A 14,127-nucleotide genomic window follows, 5' to 3' on the forward strand; every position below is an offset into this window, starting at 1 on the left:
TCAGGGAAATGATGGTCCTTCCTGGGAAGCTTGGGCTGCCTGCCCTGGTCCAAGTCTGCTGCTTCTCTTGGAGACTTGGGGACTGTTTGGGACCTTTGTGGAGCTAGCTGGGCATTGGGGTGGGAATGTGTAAGGAGATAAGCACTTCTAGATGGGAAGAAAGGCAGGGTGGTTGTGGGCTCTAGTCTCCCTTGCTTTTTTCAGGTGGTCCAGAGAAGTACTTGGAGGAAGAGAACAAGAATTCTGCTTCTGTCCTGCCCGGGGAGATTGATGATCTTCAGGATGCCCGGGCACCAACCATTGCCCAGCTGCTGCAGGAGAAGACGCTTTACTCCTTCTCTGAGTGGCCTAAGGTGAGGTTAAAATGAGCACAGTTTGTATCAAAGTGTTTCTGGGTAGCCCTGGCCAGCAGTAGCTCACACAGCTCCAGCTCTGCCTCCTGCTCCTCTGCACACCCCATTGGATGCTCTGGTGGAGGTGCTCTTCCCAAGCACTTGTGCCATGGAGATCCTTGCCCCCAAAGCAGTTCCCTAGTGAGCTGAGATCACCTGGACTGGGCTTGACTTTAATCCTGAGCTATTGTACACGGGTCACTCATTCCAGTTTTAGCTTGCCACCATCCAATTCTGTTTGCAGGACCGTGTGATCATCAACCGCATTGACAACATCTGCCACGCCATCCTGAAGGGCAAGTGGCCTTCCTCCAGCCAGCAGTTTGAGGCACAGAGCCTGCTGACAGCCCCAGCCATGGCCAGCAGCGCTGGCAGCAGGAGCAGCTTTACCGAGTCAGAAGCCCCTGATCCCACCTTCAATAACGGGGTCTTAATGTCACGGGTACAAAAGGTGAGGAGGGCTCTCAGACAGTGAAAGGCTCAGGACTCTGGGGTGAGACATTGCCCAGAAGTACTCAGGAGTTTCCCAGGTGGGGCCCCTTGGTGGCAAATGGGGTGTATAAGACATGGTTTAAGCCACTTGGTCCCCAGGTGATAGCTCCTGGAGGGTGCCCTGTGCTCTCAGCCCTGCTGCCCTCCTTGGAAGGCAGCTGTTGTTGGCAGCTCCACAGCTTCTGTGGCTCTAAAGGTGCTTCCAGAGTCAGCACTGGAGCGCCTGAAATGGTCAAAGGGGACATCCCACTGGTATCCCAATTGAAGGGGTGCAGGGAGCACTGCCCTGTCAAGTCCCCAGCTCCCAAGTCCCAGTGCCCCTGTCCCCAACAGTCACATTGGACAGACAGGAGCTGGTCATCTGAGGCCCCAGCAGCTGGCAGAGCAGCCATGGTTATAACACCTTGGAATATCTGAGTGTGTGCGAGGCTGCTCCTGCACCACCCCCACACTGGGAAAGAGATGTGATATGCCCAGGGAAAGGACATCCCTCAGGGCTCCTTGGAGAGGCAGGGATGACCATTAGCTCAGTGCTGGAGTGAGGAGCTGTGGTCCCTGTGCAGGGCAGGAACAGCTGTAACCCTCTGTGGCTTTGGTACACACAGGAAGGTTTCCTGAGCCCTGCCTTTGCAAAAGATGAGCGGAAGCACAGGAGACCCTATGAATTCGAGATGGAGAGAGATGCCAAACAGAGGAGCCTGGAGCAGCTGGCAGCAGCCCATGTCCATACACCCATTGTGCTGAACGGCTGGCGCGAGGCAGCGGTGGACTTGTCCAGAGGCTCCGATGGGTCCCCAGGGAACTCCTCTCCTTTCTCCCTGAACACAAACATGCCCAAACTGGGGACCATGAATGCCCTCCAGAGCTCCCTGGGCATGGACTTGTCTGGCATCCTACAGGCAGGGTTAATCCATCCTGTCACCGGACAGATTGTAAATGGCAGTCTCCGAAGAGATGATGCTGCCATGAGGAGGAGACGGGGCAGGAGGAAAAATGTTGAAGGGATGGACCTCATCTTCTTGAAGGAGAGGCCTCTTCCAAACAGGCTGCAGGTGGGTTGATGCTCCCCCCTTTCACATGAAGCAGGTGGAGTCAGCAGTTTGTTTCGTGGCCCAGCTCCCCCCTCCAAACCCTGCTGTCCATGACACTGCACAACTTCCTCCAGGACAGCTTGGTTTGTGCAGGACCAGGCAGAAGTAGACACTATAGGGAGGAAGAGAAATTATCCCTCTGGTTTACAGCACTCTGGAGGGTTTGAATCCTTTTAAACATTATTAAAAGCAGCCCACCTCAGTGAATGTGTAGGTTTAGGGAAGATGAGGAAGACAAGATCCTACTACACCCTTTCTCCTGTCCTGGGATCTACTCAAAGAATAGAGCAAGACCAGTGTCCCAGATCACTTTTAGGAGTGATCTGAGGGAAGTTGGTCTTCCTGGTGATTGGAGTGTTTCCCTGTGAGTTCAGAAGCATCTCTCAGCTCTCTGTGCCCTCCCTACTACCAATTCTGGGGATGGAGTGGAAATGTAATGTGGTGGTGGGTGGTGATTTAAGGAACAGGCACTGGGAATATCTGGATTAGTCTGTGTGATGGGAGCTGATGACCTGCTTTGGGAGCTGTGCTTCTCGGGGTGCGCATATGCATCACCGCAGCTGCTGATGGGCTGTCCCTGCTCCTCCTTCCATGGCAGGACGTTCAGGAAGAGCAGCCACAGCCCCCTCAGAACAGTGCCCTCCCTGATGGGCTGGTTGCTGCTACCTCAACTCCACAGCCAGTCCCGACTGCAGGCAGCCAAGAGAAGGCTGTCCCGAATAAGAGTCTCCTTGACTGGCTCCGGCAGCAGTCTGACTACACACTCGATGTTCCCAGCTTTGGCACAGTAAGGGTGGCCTTCAGTGGCATGTGTGTTTGAGTGTGTGTGTGTGTGTGTGTGTGTGTGTGTGTGTGTGTGTGTCCGTGTCTGCCTTGTGGTGCCCCTTGTGTTATGTTTTTTCTTGTAGCATGGTTTGTGGTGTTCATTGGGGCTGTTCAGGGATTCGTGACATGTTTAAGAGGTGAGCACTGTTCCTCTGTACAGCAACAAAAAGCACTTGCTGCTGGAGAACTCCTCTCCTTTCCCCCAGAACACAAATATGCTCGGACAGGGGACTGTCAGTACCCTCAGGGTTCCCTGGGCATGGACCTATCTGGCATCCTCCAGGAGCTGAGCCCTGTTACCCAAGGTCAGTTCTCCTGCTGCAGTTCATCTGTCTGCCCAATGCACAATGTGTTCCAGAAGGGCCAGGGATGGATGGGGACAGAAATGAGAAAACGGATTTCAGGTGCTCCAGGTCTGTCTATGTTGTTCTTTTTCACCTGAGGTCATTATAGGCAGTGCTGTTGTACTAAATAAGGTTCCACCCAAGAGAACCTCTTTAAGAGCCAGACCAAAGAGGCTGTGTTGGAGGCTGACAGACTTGTGGCCATGTGGCCATGGATGCTCTCAGAAAGCAGTGGCTCAGAGTGAGGTGCTCAGTCTGATTCTTCCTGCTCTCTCATAAACCTCCACCTCTTGGTTTCACATGTTGGTTTGCTACAGGTTTCAGCTTATTTAGGCTGCTTGACCATGTGTAGGCAGAGCACAGGCCATGAAACAGAGCAGGAAGAAATGTGGTGGTAAAACAGAAAAGACTCTGCATCTTGGTCCTGGAGGATCGTGTGCCTGAGGCAGGGATTTCCTGGAGCTTGAAGTACAGGCAAGACATTAGCGTTTTAAAGCTTGTTAGAGATGAGAGGTGAGGAGCCCAACATCTGCTCAGCACGTTTGCTTTTCAAAGTCCAGAGACGCATCCAGCTGAGTGCCCAGGGCCAGACTCACTGGAGCAGGTGTGGAGGTGCCTTCCCACTCCTTCCCAACACCCTTGCCTTCTGGGGAGGTACTGGAGCCTGCCCAGTCTGACCATGCCTCCGGTGAAGCTCTTGCTCCCAGAAAGCCCCCAGTGCCTCAGGCCAGCCCTGTAGGATTTCTTCTGTCTGTGTAGGATGGATTGAGAGAGGCTTTGGGGTACTGCAGTAGCTCAGTTCAAAGGATGAACTGCACTCAGGGTTTTTTCCTGACTCTCAGGAATCCGTGCCGTGCGAGTTGTTGGTTATAATGCTCCGTCCCTGCAGGCACATTGACAGTGGGTGTGCAGTGACTTGGCTGTAACTTGGTGGGTTGCAGTTCCAGAGGGCTGTGATCCCAAAGAAACATGGTGCAGCATCTCTGTGGTGAAAATAGCTGGTGAGAAGCAGTGGCTGTCTGACAATGACACAAGTGGCACACACAGACCTGTTCTCTCTTTACTGACTGTATGCAGTGTCCTGTTTACAGATGCATGTATAAGAACCTGCAGTGTCAGGAGTGGAGGAGAGTTAGAAAAGGGCTAGGGCGCTCCAAGTGGGGTACACTGGAGACCCCTTTATATCTACAAAAATCAGTTTTGCTCATTTGAGAGCTGGTCCTGTGGCAGGGACCAGTCTGTGCTGCTGGTGCTGCTCCTTCCCCAGCCTGCAGGGATTCCCTGTCCCTTGGGAGCCCATCCATGCTGCTCTCCTGCAGGGCTTGTAGCCAGCCAGGCTCATTAAGCCATCTAATCTCATTAACATTGTCTTGTTTGCACTCCAGAATTTTTCAGACAAGCCCAAGCAGAGGAGGCAGCGCTGCAAGGACCCCAACAAACTGGACATTAGCTCTCTGACGGGAGAGGAGCGGGTGCCGGTGGTACATAAGGGTACCGGACGGCGGGTAAGCAAAGGCCTTTTCTGTGCTCTGCCCTCAGTGTCCCAAAATGCTTAGTAGACTTTGAGCTCGCCTGTGGGGGAGATTTAATCCCTATGGGTGAGACAAAAGTCTGGAAGAGGTCTCTAATTTACATTATCCTGTGACACACATGTGCCCAGGGACATGCAGACCTGTGAAATAAGTGACTGTCTGTGTGAAGTAAGGGATGTGGGAGTGTTGTCCCTTGCTGGGGCACAGACCCCTCAGTGGCAGTGGAATACAGCCTTTGGCTTTAAAGCCACCCTCAGCACAGCCATGTCGTGTGCTTTCCATCCTGGATTTGATTGTTCCCCTTGAGTTCATTGCAATATGCCACAAATTGTAACATTGCCACACAAATACCTTTGATTTGTTCCTCCTTATGAGGTACAGGCCAGCGCATACCAATACCCATCCCGTTGCTGGGCTTGTCGAAAGTTGAGGGTTGGAAGGGCTTTTTCTTGCTTTCTGAGCACAGAGCTTGGATTTACTTGTCTGCAGTTTAATCTCCAGGGCACAGAGGTTCACCTCTCTGAACAAGAAGAGGTGTTCAGGAGTACTTTGCACCAAAATTAGTTCTTAAACACACCCAGGACTGTACAAGGTCAGAAGATGACGTGACATTGATCACATCTAAAAGCAAAACTAAAGAGTGAGGCAGAAAGGTTGTTTCAGCCACATCTGTGTTCCCCTTTGTTGCCCCCATGCTTGGCCTTTCCTGGGTGAGCTGGGGACTTTACCAGCTCTAAATATGGCTTTTGCAGAAGCTCTGTCCCCATCACTGGTCCCTGGAAGGGCAGTGGGCTGGGCCACAGAGGCTGAACCTGCCTTTTCTCCCTGAGCTGTGTCTGGAGGCAGCAGGCACACACCAAATCCTGCAGAAAGGCAAGCGTAGCAAGGCAAAGAGTCTCCACCCCAGCCAAACTGCAGCCCGAAAGCAAGAAGCTAGGGAAAGTGTAATCATATTTTTTGCATTATTTTACGTAACTCTCTCTGCAATAGAGGTCATCCTTCTGCTGTGTTTTATAGTTAGGGGGAGCCACGGCACCAGCATTGAAGGAATTGCCAAGGTGGCTTGATGCAAACTTGGAGTATGCTGTTGCAGCTGACTGGGCTGACATTGTTAAGCTTTCAGTAAGTTAGAGCTTTTGGAGAAATCTGTATCATGTCATCTTTTTTTTTTTCCCCTCCCCATCCCCACAACCTTTCTCCAGTGAGGATCTGGGAGCTGCAAGGCAGGCCCGGGGCTGGGTGTGTGGGAGGAGATGGCTGCAGAGCGGGAGGTTGGGCCATGCCACCGTGGCCAGGCCACAGAGAGGGGCCAGCACCCCAGAGCAGGGCTCAGTGTGCCTGAGTGCAGAGCCTTGGCAAGCTTAGGGTAGCAGGAGCAAGAGGAATGCCCTAGGAGCTGGACGGAAGGGTGTGGACAAAACATTCTCATGGGTCAAATTTTCAAAACTGCCTCTAGTTGATACTTTTCATCAGCTCCTGTGAGCTCTGCCTGCGCAGCCGCAGGCCCACCGAAGGCCCCACGGGTCACCAGGCCTGAAGGGTCAGGCACAGGCAGGGAGAGGGGCAGGATGGAGTCTCCTGTGCCACATTCATCCACCCTGTCCATCCACCAATCCTTGCCCCACTGTGTGGCAGAACCTGTGAGGAGCCTCTCCCCTCCAGGATGCGCGGCACTGCCAGATTGTCCTGCCCTGGCCCCACGGGCTGGCCTGATCCAGACTTCTCCCTGCAATCCCTCTCACCTGCTGCCTGGTTTTGGGCTGCAGTGGTTTGTGTGACAGCCTTGCAGAGGGCTGGAGGGTGAATCTGTTGGTGAATCTTAGAGGTTTGTACTGCTCTCAAATTGGTTTTTCCTTAGCACTGGAGATTTGGCATGGTCTGTCCCACTGCCCAGAAAATGGCTCCGTGTCCAGGCTGGCATCAGGGCCCCATCTCTGCAGCCAGCGTCGGGTGAGATGACAGCTCTTGCTTCCCCTGCCTTGAGGGGACAATCCCTTTGCCACAGAAACCACTGTGTGCCTGGCACTGCCTGGGCACCTCTCCTGTGCCCTGCTCCAATGGCTGCATCCCATAATCATTCCCACCCCATGGACACCGAGCTTTTGGAGAATGCGTTCCCATCCTGGCCGGGGGGGGATGCAGAAGGATGGCCAGCAGCTCTGGGCGCTCAGCCCAGCAGGAGCTGGGGCTGGCTGCCCCACAGAGCCTGGGGACACTCATGGCCCTGTGTGGCTTCTCCCATATGCCAGTGGGAGATGCTCCCAAAAGGTTCTCCCTCCTTGGGCAGGTGTTGTGCTGAGCAGACTGCCAGGCACATCTAATTCACGTTTCTGCACTACAGGTGTCAACAGGAAATACTTTTCCTACCTAAATTTATTATTCAAAATAGTTCAGAGAGTGGTGATATTGATACCCAAGGAAACCACAAAGGGAAATGTTTCCCCTTTCCAAAGGGAAATGTTTAAATGTCTGTGTTGAGGATGCTGAAAAAGGGAGTGTTAAGCTGTGCTGTGGATCCCCCTGCACTGCTTTGTGTAACCGGGTGGTCTCACCTACTTCTGGCTGCTGGGTTTTTGTCCCATGTCTCTTCTGTCAGAAGACCTTTCTGAATGCTCCCTGGCATCTCCATGAAGCTCTGACCAGGAGCTCCTCAGACAGCATGCCCGCTTTCGGTGTCATCCCGTGAGCATTGCTGTCCTGCAGAGCATTGAAAATTTGGCCCTTCCCATCTCAAAGACGATTTTTTCACCTGTTGCTGAAGGCACATTTAGAGCTGGGCAGGGAGCTGAGTGGGCAGCTGACACCATGCTGCCCTGGTGCTTCTCACCAGCTGTGAGCAGCTGGTGCTGAGGGCTGGGGTGAAAAACAGGGTAAAAATATGCTTCCTCCTCCCCTCCCTGAGCATTAGAGAGTGCAGGATCCTGCCAGGGCAGAGCAAGGGTGTTTTGCATTTGGCAGCATCTCTTGGGGAAAAGTTGTGCGTACCTCTCAAATTCCATATCATGTAGGCAAATATTTCTGTGCCAACACCATCTGGAACACAGATGTGGGCACGGACAAGCCAGAGTCCCTTCGCTGCAGTAGTGACTGTCGGGTGTTCTCTGTTATGTCTCATTTTCAGGGCTACTTACCTGAAAACAAATTCAATCGCATCCTCACCGAGCCTGTGCTCCGGGACGCTGGGCCGCGCCGGAGAGGGAGGAGGCCCCGGAATGAACTCCTTAAAGGCCCTGGTGTTGTAGCAGATTCTTCTTCTGGAATGGGACCACTGTTCATGAATGGACTAATTGCAGGGATGGACCTAGTGGGACTTCAGAACATGAGAAATATGCAAGGGATCCCTCTGACCGGGCTGGTTGGGTTTCCTGCTGGCTTTGCAGCAGTGCCCTCTGGTGAGGATGTGAAGAGCACCCTGAGCATGTTGCCCATGATGCTCCCGGGCATGGCGACCGTACCCCAGATGTTCGGTGTGGGAGGACTCCTCAACTCCCCCATGACGACAACTTGCACCGCGACTGCTCCGACTTCGTTAACAAGCACAACGAAAGGTGGCACGGCCAGCACCGAGAAAGCCAACGAGGAGAAGCAGGGTAGCCAGGATGGGAAAAAGGAACCTCTCGCTGAAGATAAGCCCGGTCCTAGTTCATTTTCTAATCAGACAGAATCTGCAATAACTACCAGTAGTCCTGTAGCTTTTAACCCATTTCTTATCCCAGGGATGTCTCCTGGACTGATCTATCCCTCCATGTTCCTTTCCCCTGGCATCGGCATGGCGCTGCCTGGCATCCAGCAAACCAGGCACTCAGAGGCGGCCAACCTGGAGAGCCAGAAGCGGAAGAGGAAGAAAGTGAAAGGGGAATTGGCAAATCCAGAGCCAGAAACTGTCTCACTGCCGGAAAAAGAAGCTGCAAACAGTCAAAACTGTGTGCAGCAGAGCCCGCCAGCGGCGGCAGAGAAGGAGCAGGATGGACCTGGAGCAGGAGAGGAGGAGAGCCAAGCAGCTCACGATACCGATTAGACCTTTTGTTTCATTGAAAGAAAAACACAAAAAGATTGTGGCTTGTGAGTTTCTTATCCCATAAACTCTTTGTTACTTCCCCTCCCACCCTGCTTCACCTTCATAAACCTGTGTTTCCATGAGTAATACTATCTACCTAATTCCCTGTCAGAAAAAACTGGTGACATACTACATGTTAATAGTTGCAGGGTCTTGCCACTTTATTAGATAAACAGTGTTGTCTAGCTAGTATGGGAGGCACCGAATTCTCATTCTGTTTTTTCAGTCAATCATCCTAGCTGACAATAGCAAATCCAGTACTTGGTCACCCCCCGCAAATTGCTCACTCCTTTGAGAAGAAAAAGCAGCAAAAAAACAAAAGCAAAAGAAAAGTGTTTATCTCTTGGTCTAACACACAGACAAGGGTATTTCTGTCTACAGCGACACTGAACGCAACAGCCTGTATTTGGGCTAAAAGCACAGCTATAGTAAGTGCTAATGTGTATTTTTGATTTAAAGTATTTCCCTATTTTATCATGGTTACTAGAATAGTAGTATAGACAGAAGTATATAACTAATAATTGAAAATGCATATATTCATTTCTTTGAAAGGAAAAGCATAACTGGTAGTGATATAATTTCTTGATCACCCCCACCTCAAAGGTTTGGAGACAAACTGCAGAGAGTGAAAAAACGATGTAGACATTCTTTTGTGTTTTTTAAAACCAACGTTTGGTTTTATGTTATGTGGAATTTAGTTGCCCCTTCCTTGTTAGTTACGAGAACTTTCCAGCTTGAGCTGGAAAGATTTTGCACACTTGCATGACTTTTCTGGGGTTACTGTATCTGTAGCAGCCAGTTCCTTCATCATTCTGCTTGTCTTCAGTTCTCTTCTCTGGCATTAGTTCTCAGCTATGGCATTACAGGTGCTCTAAAGGTGTTTTTTTCCAGCCATGAACAGACCACACCAATTTTAATGCTCTTATATGAACACTTAGGCTTTCTGAGTTTTTGTATTTCCCACTCCTTACCCCAGAAGCGGCGTTCTTTCACCAAACACGGAGAAGGCTGTAGGCCAGCTTCCCTCCTTGGGGAGTCCTCTGACAAGGACCCTTGAGACTTTCAGAGCCTGAGTTTCTTACTTTCTAGTGGTGGACTGTGAAGAGATGACTTTGGCTTCTTCCCATTCCGTTTGCTGTTGAACAGTATTTCCAGTCCTCCAAATGATTTCAGCATCTGCATTTCAAATGGACGGGTTTTAATGCTGCCAGCCCCCCACTCCAGCTCTGGGTACTGAGAGTCCTCCACAGGCAACTCTTCTGATTTCTCGTTCTCCTCACTCCTTTAATTCTTCTTTCTCTTGGGGTTGTTCTTACTTGCAGCTCATGGTCTGAGAATTGAATAAAGCCACGGTGCAGCAGTGAGTGAAGGGCAGGCGGGGAGGGAGTTGTGGTGTGCTACTCATCAGTTTCACACTTGGTTGTCACAATTTACTGTATTTTTTACTTTTTTTTTTTTCTGTTGCAGTTTTGCTAATTTATCGGATGGTCCAAATGTTTTGACATAACTATTTCAGTTTGCATTATTTATTTATGATGCTTTTTGTCATTGTCTTTTATACATTTGGGATTATAAATTATGTACATGTTAAAATTAGCATCTCAAAGAAGTCTGTTACCCGTGGTCAAAAAACTAGTTGTTTTATATTTTCACAGAATTAATTCCCAGTTTACTGGATTGGGTGATTTTTTAAAAGGATTTAGCCGATCATAATGCAATCCTCCTTCCCCCCCCAATAATTGTGTTCTATTTAATAACATTCTTGTAGCATAGATACTGTATCACTATCGACAGATTTCTTAGAAATGCTGCTATCTCTATTTAACTAACATTTTGTTCAGTTTTTGCCTCCAGTGGAAGCAGAAAGGGTTTTTTCAGCTGTTAAATCCAAAATCAATATAATTTATTTATGTAAAAAAAAAGTCACGATTGATATATTTTTGAACCTTTTAAGTACTAACTTTGTTTTTATTCAGTGGAAGAACATGTACTTGCCCTAAATCCTTAAAATACAAATGCTATAAAACTTCATATATCTTCAAAGCCTTACTGTGAATGGATACAGAAATCTCTTCCGAGTCCATTTCTTGTTATGGGATGATTTTTCCAGGGTTACATGCATAAGGAACAGGGTCTAAAGTGAAATTTATTTAATTAGCCAGCATGCTCTATACCTTGTTCTTCCTTAGCAGACATGTATGCTATGTCTCTGGGTGTTTAGGCTTCTCTTTGCTGCTTTGTGACCCTTTTGCAACCCGATATACTCTGTGGATTATTTAGACTGTAAGGCATTAAGTGGCTGCTTCTTCTTTTCCATCATATCCCAAACAAACGCCAAATTTTCACTGGTTTTCATGGCTATTCACACACATACATCCTTCACGAAATGTGCTAACAAAATAAACTGTCTGTGCTCTTGAACATGGATAAAAAGAAAAATATTTAAAAGTCAGATTTTTATTTTTTTAATTTAGTGACTAGATGATGCTTATCTTTCAGACTTGGGAGAGCCTTGCTACAGATGTATATAATTTTTTTCAGCAAATATATGTGAATGTTTAATTCACCTGACTCAGTGATAAACCTGACTTGCCTTTTTCTCAGCATGATCCCATGAGAAGCTGTTGAAAACAGCAGCCTGGTCACTGCTCTAGGCTGCTCCTGGTGCCCTGTGTGTTACTCTGCTGCTTGCTATCAGGGGCCAAGCCTGCAGCTCCCACAGCACCCTGGGTGAACTCGCCAGAATGAGTGAACTCATGTTCCACATGGATTGCAGGATGCCAGGAGCAGCCCAAGCTCCAGGGACAGTTTAAGCACAGAGGATGCACAAGGGCTCTCTGCTGACTCGCTTTTTCCACAAGGGTGGGTGGAAGCCCAGAGAGCTCCACAGTCATCACACATACCCCACCCTCCAAGCAGCTGCACCCCTTGGCATGTGCCCAGCCCCTCCCAGCAGATGGGGTACTGGGGGTGCTGGGCTCCTCTCCCTGCGCTCCCTGCATCTCCAAGTTTTGTGAAAGGCTTGTCCTAAATCTCTGTGTAAGGATCTCAGGCTTTAGCAAAGCAGACATTTGTCAGTGTTTCATCAGAATGATGTGCAGGACCAGCTCCATTCTTCCAAGATCCTGGAAAAAAGACACAGAGTAAAACCAGTGCTTTTACTGCTCCACGTGCCCTGTGTAAGCACCTTGTCCTGGTATTTTGGGGAGGAAAAAGAGAAAAGTACCCTGCAGAAAAGACTGGCAAAATGGTAGCGTGTACTATGAATTTCCAGTTCCAGAGTCTCCTTTAAAGTTTGGCTCCATATGCTGCAGCCTTGCACCTCGGCATCCATGATGCAGGATATTTGCTGGCAGAAGCTGCAGCAGGAGGGCCATGGAGGAGAATGTGCTGGCTTTGGGCTGTCACATCAGTGGTGGCTGCAGTGTCTCTGTCTCTTCAGACAAGGTGTGCTGCCTGCTGGTGGCAGTGAGTGGATGGGTCGAAGATGGGCACTGTGGGCACAGCTTGCTCCCTGTTGTGTTTTACAGGATACAAGTGCCCCTTCCCAGAGAGAGTGAGTAAAACAGGCACAGCTGCACATCCCTGCTGTCCTTGCCTGGTTTTTAGCTGACAGACACAAGAGAAGTCTCATCACACATTTAGATAGGATCTCTAATTCCCTTTATGGTCACAAAAAGGGGGAAGAATTTTCCTCAGGTCTGAGCCATGGCTGGGGGAGCTTTACCTACCCCAGGTGCAGATGTCCTCACTCTGGGCTCTTGACAGTTACAAGAAAGGATTTGGGGTTGGAAATCTTGACCAACAGTGAGCAGAAGGCAATTTCTCTAATGACATCTGTTTTTTATTGAAACTTCAGCTTTTCATTGCAGTTTTTCCCCTCACCTCTTCAGGAGCCACTTCAGCCCCAGGTCTCTGGAGCATGGGCTGAGTCACGAGATCAAATGTGAGGAATCTGCTCACATTTTACAACCTCAAAGCAGTTTCCAGGCACTACGCTACAGGTAAAGTCCCCACATGCTTCATGCCCCGTGTGGCAGTGCCCGGCTGCCCATGGCACCCGTGCTCGGCCATGGGCGCCGGACAGGCAGGCAGTGCTGCCAGTGCTGCAGAGCAGCAGCTCTGGAAAAGTGGAGGGAAGAGAAATCCAGCTTCTCTCTCAATCCTGTTCCCATCAATCTGCAGAGTGTGCCCTGTACATTGGACAGCAGGCCTAGGAACATAGTCCTCACCCTCCCATGTAGCTTTTTGGGATGCCCGTGGTGCTCCCAGAGGTGGTTGGAGACCATAGGTGCAGTGCCATAGGTGACACTAATTCCTGATCAAGATTTCACCTCAAGAGGTATAAAACAATGCAAGATCTTCAGCCCAGCAGAAGATCAGTCCCACTTCCCATGTGGCCTTGTTCTTCCTCCAGTGGGATTTTTAATTCATGAACAGGCTCCATACAGCACCACTACCTGGCTCCATTTGCCAGTGGTCTGGATGGGATGTGACGTTACTGGTTTAACTTGGAACTCAGTCCCAGCTTGCCTGAACACATCAGTTCAGGCAAGCCCAGCATGAGCCTTCAGAGGGTTTCAAGAAATAGCATTGTCCTGGACGTGTTGCAGGAGCAGCTGAGAGGAATGAGAGCCATGGGCAGATGCTCCAGCCCATCCTTTCTCTGGGCTCCTGCCAAGCATTGGTTGTCAAGTTTCTCAGCTGGTTGCGCTGTAGCACAGGGAGACACAGGAATTGCCTGTACTCTTTGGATAAACAAAAATTTAAAGGAAAACCTCACAGTGACTTTCTTTCCCTCCAGAAAAGGACAGAGATTTCTGATAGAGGAAGAGATGCACAAAGAACAAAGCTTGGCTCACCTTGAGGAAGGCCCATCTCTGGTCCAGAAGGAATAAATAAGCCTGTGGACCCAAAGCCTCAGTATGAAACCCCAAATGAAATACATTTCCTTTATGCTTATGACAGACAGTTTTCCATATTCTTATGGCCAATCTTTTTCCAAATAGATTTAATGTTGGATTAAGGCCGGTTTTTATGGAGAGTAGTGTTTTGGAAAGCACGGAGCTGATCTGATTCTCGGTGAGGGACCGGCCCCACCAGCCTTCGGATCCCACAGACTGATGCCTGCGCTTTGCAGAAGGGCATTTTCAAGAAAACCAACCCCAGGATCTGAGAGCGGGCTCGGAGGTCGGGACAGGGCAGGGGCTGCCGAGTGAGTGGGTGCGGCGGGGAGGGACCCGCAGCACCGGGCGTGCTCCGAGCGTTCTCCGTCCCCCGCCCTCCCGGCAGGAGGAGGCGGTTCAGGTATCCTCCAGTGACAGGCGGGTTCAGGGCCCGTTCCCTATCCCCGAACCAGCGCTGCGTGACTCGAAGCCCTTCCAGAGGTGCGGG

The 14,127-nt window shown here is 50.1% G+C and overlaps 1 protein-coding gene across 11 annotated transcripts in view; it reads left to right on the top strand.

The window, feature by feature from the left end:
- Positions 1-11,316, top strand: part of CHD6 (chromodomain helicase DNA binding protein 6) — a 99,572-nt gene extending 88,256 nt beyond the window's left edge. For 6 of the 11 annotated variants that reach the window (XM_059862661.1, XM_059862662.1, XM_059862663.1 and 3 more), the window contains 7 exons: positions 205-353; positions 637-843; positions 1,490-1,936; positions 2,574-2,762; positions 4,530-4,649; positions 5,694-5,798; positions 7,798-11,316. In XM_059862661.1, coding sequence (XP_059718644.1) covers positions 205-353; positions 637-843; positions 1,490-1,936; positions 2,574-2,762; positions 4,530-4,649; positions 5,694-5,798; positions 7,798-8,694 — 2,114 coding nt within the window. In that variant the 3' untranslated portion in view covers positions 8,695-11,316. The remainder of the gene's footprint in view (positions 1-204; positions 354-636; positions 844-1,489; positions 1,937-2,573; positions 2,763-4,529; positions 4,650-5,693; positions 5,799-7,797) is intronic. The other 5 variants (XM_059862665.1, XM_059862671.1, XM_059862668.1 and 2 more) reach the window with 4 other exon arrangements.
- The last annotated feature ends 2,811 nt before the right edge of the window (positions 11,317-14,127 follow it).

This window comes from Haemorhous mexicanus, chromosome 18, assembly GCF_027477595.1.
Source record: "Haemorhous mexicanus isolate bHaeMex1 chromosome 18, bHaeMex1.pri, whole genome shotgun sequence".
Lineage (NCBI taxonomy): Eukaryota > Metazoa > Chordata > Aves > Passeriformes > Fringillidae > Haemorhous > Haemorhous mexicanus.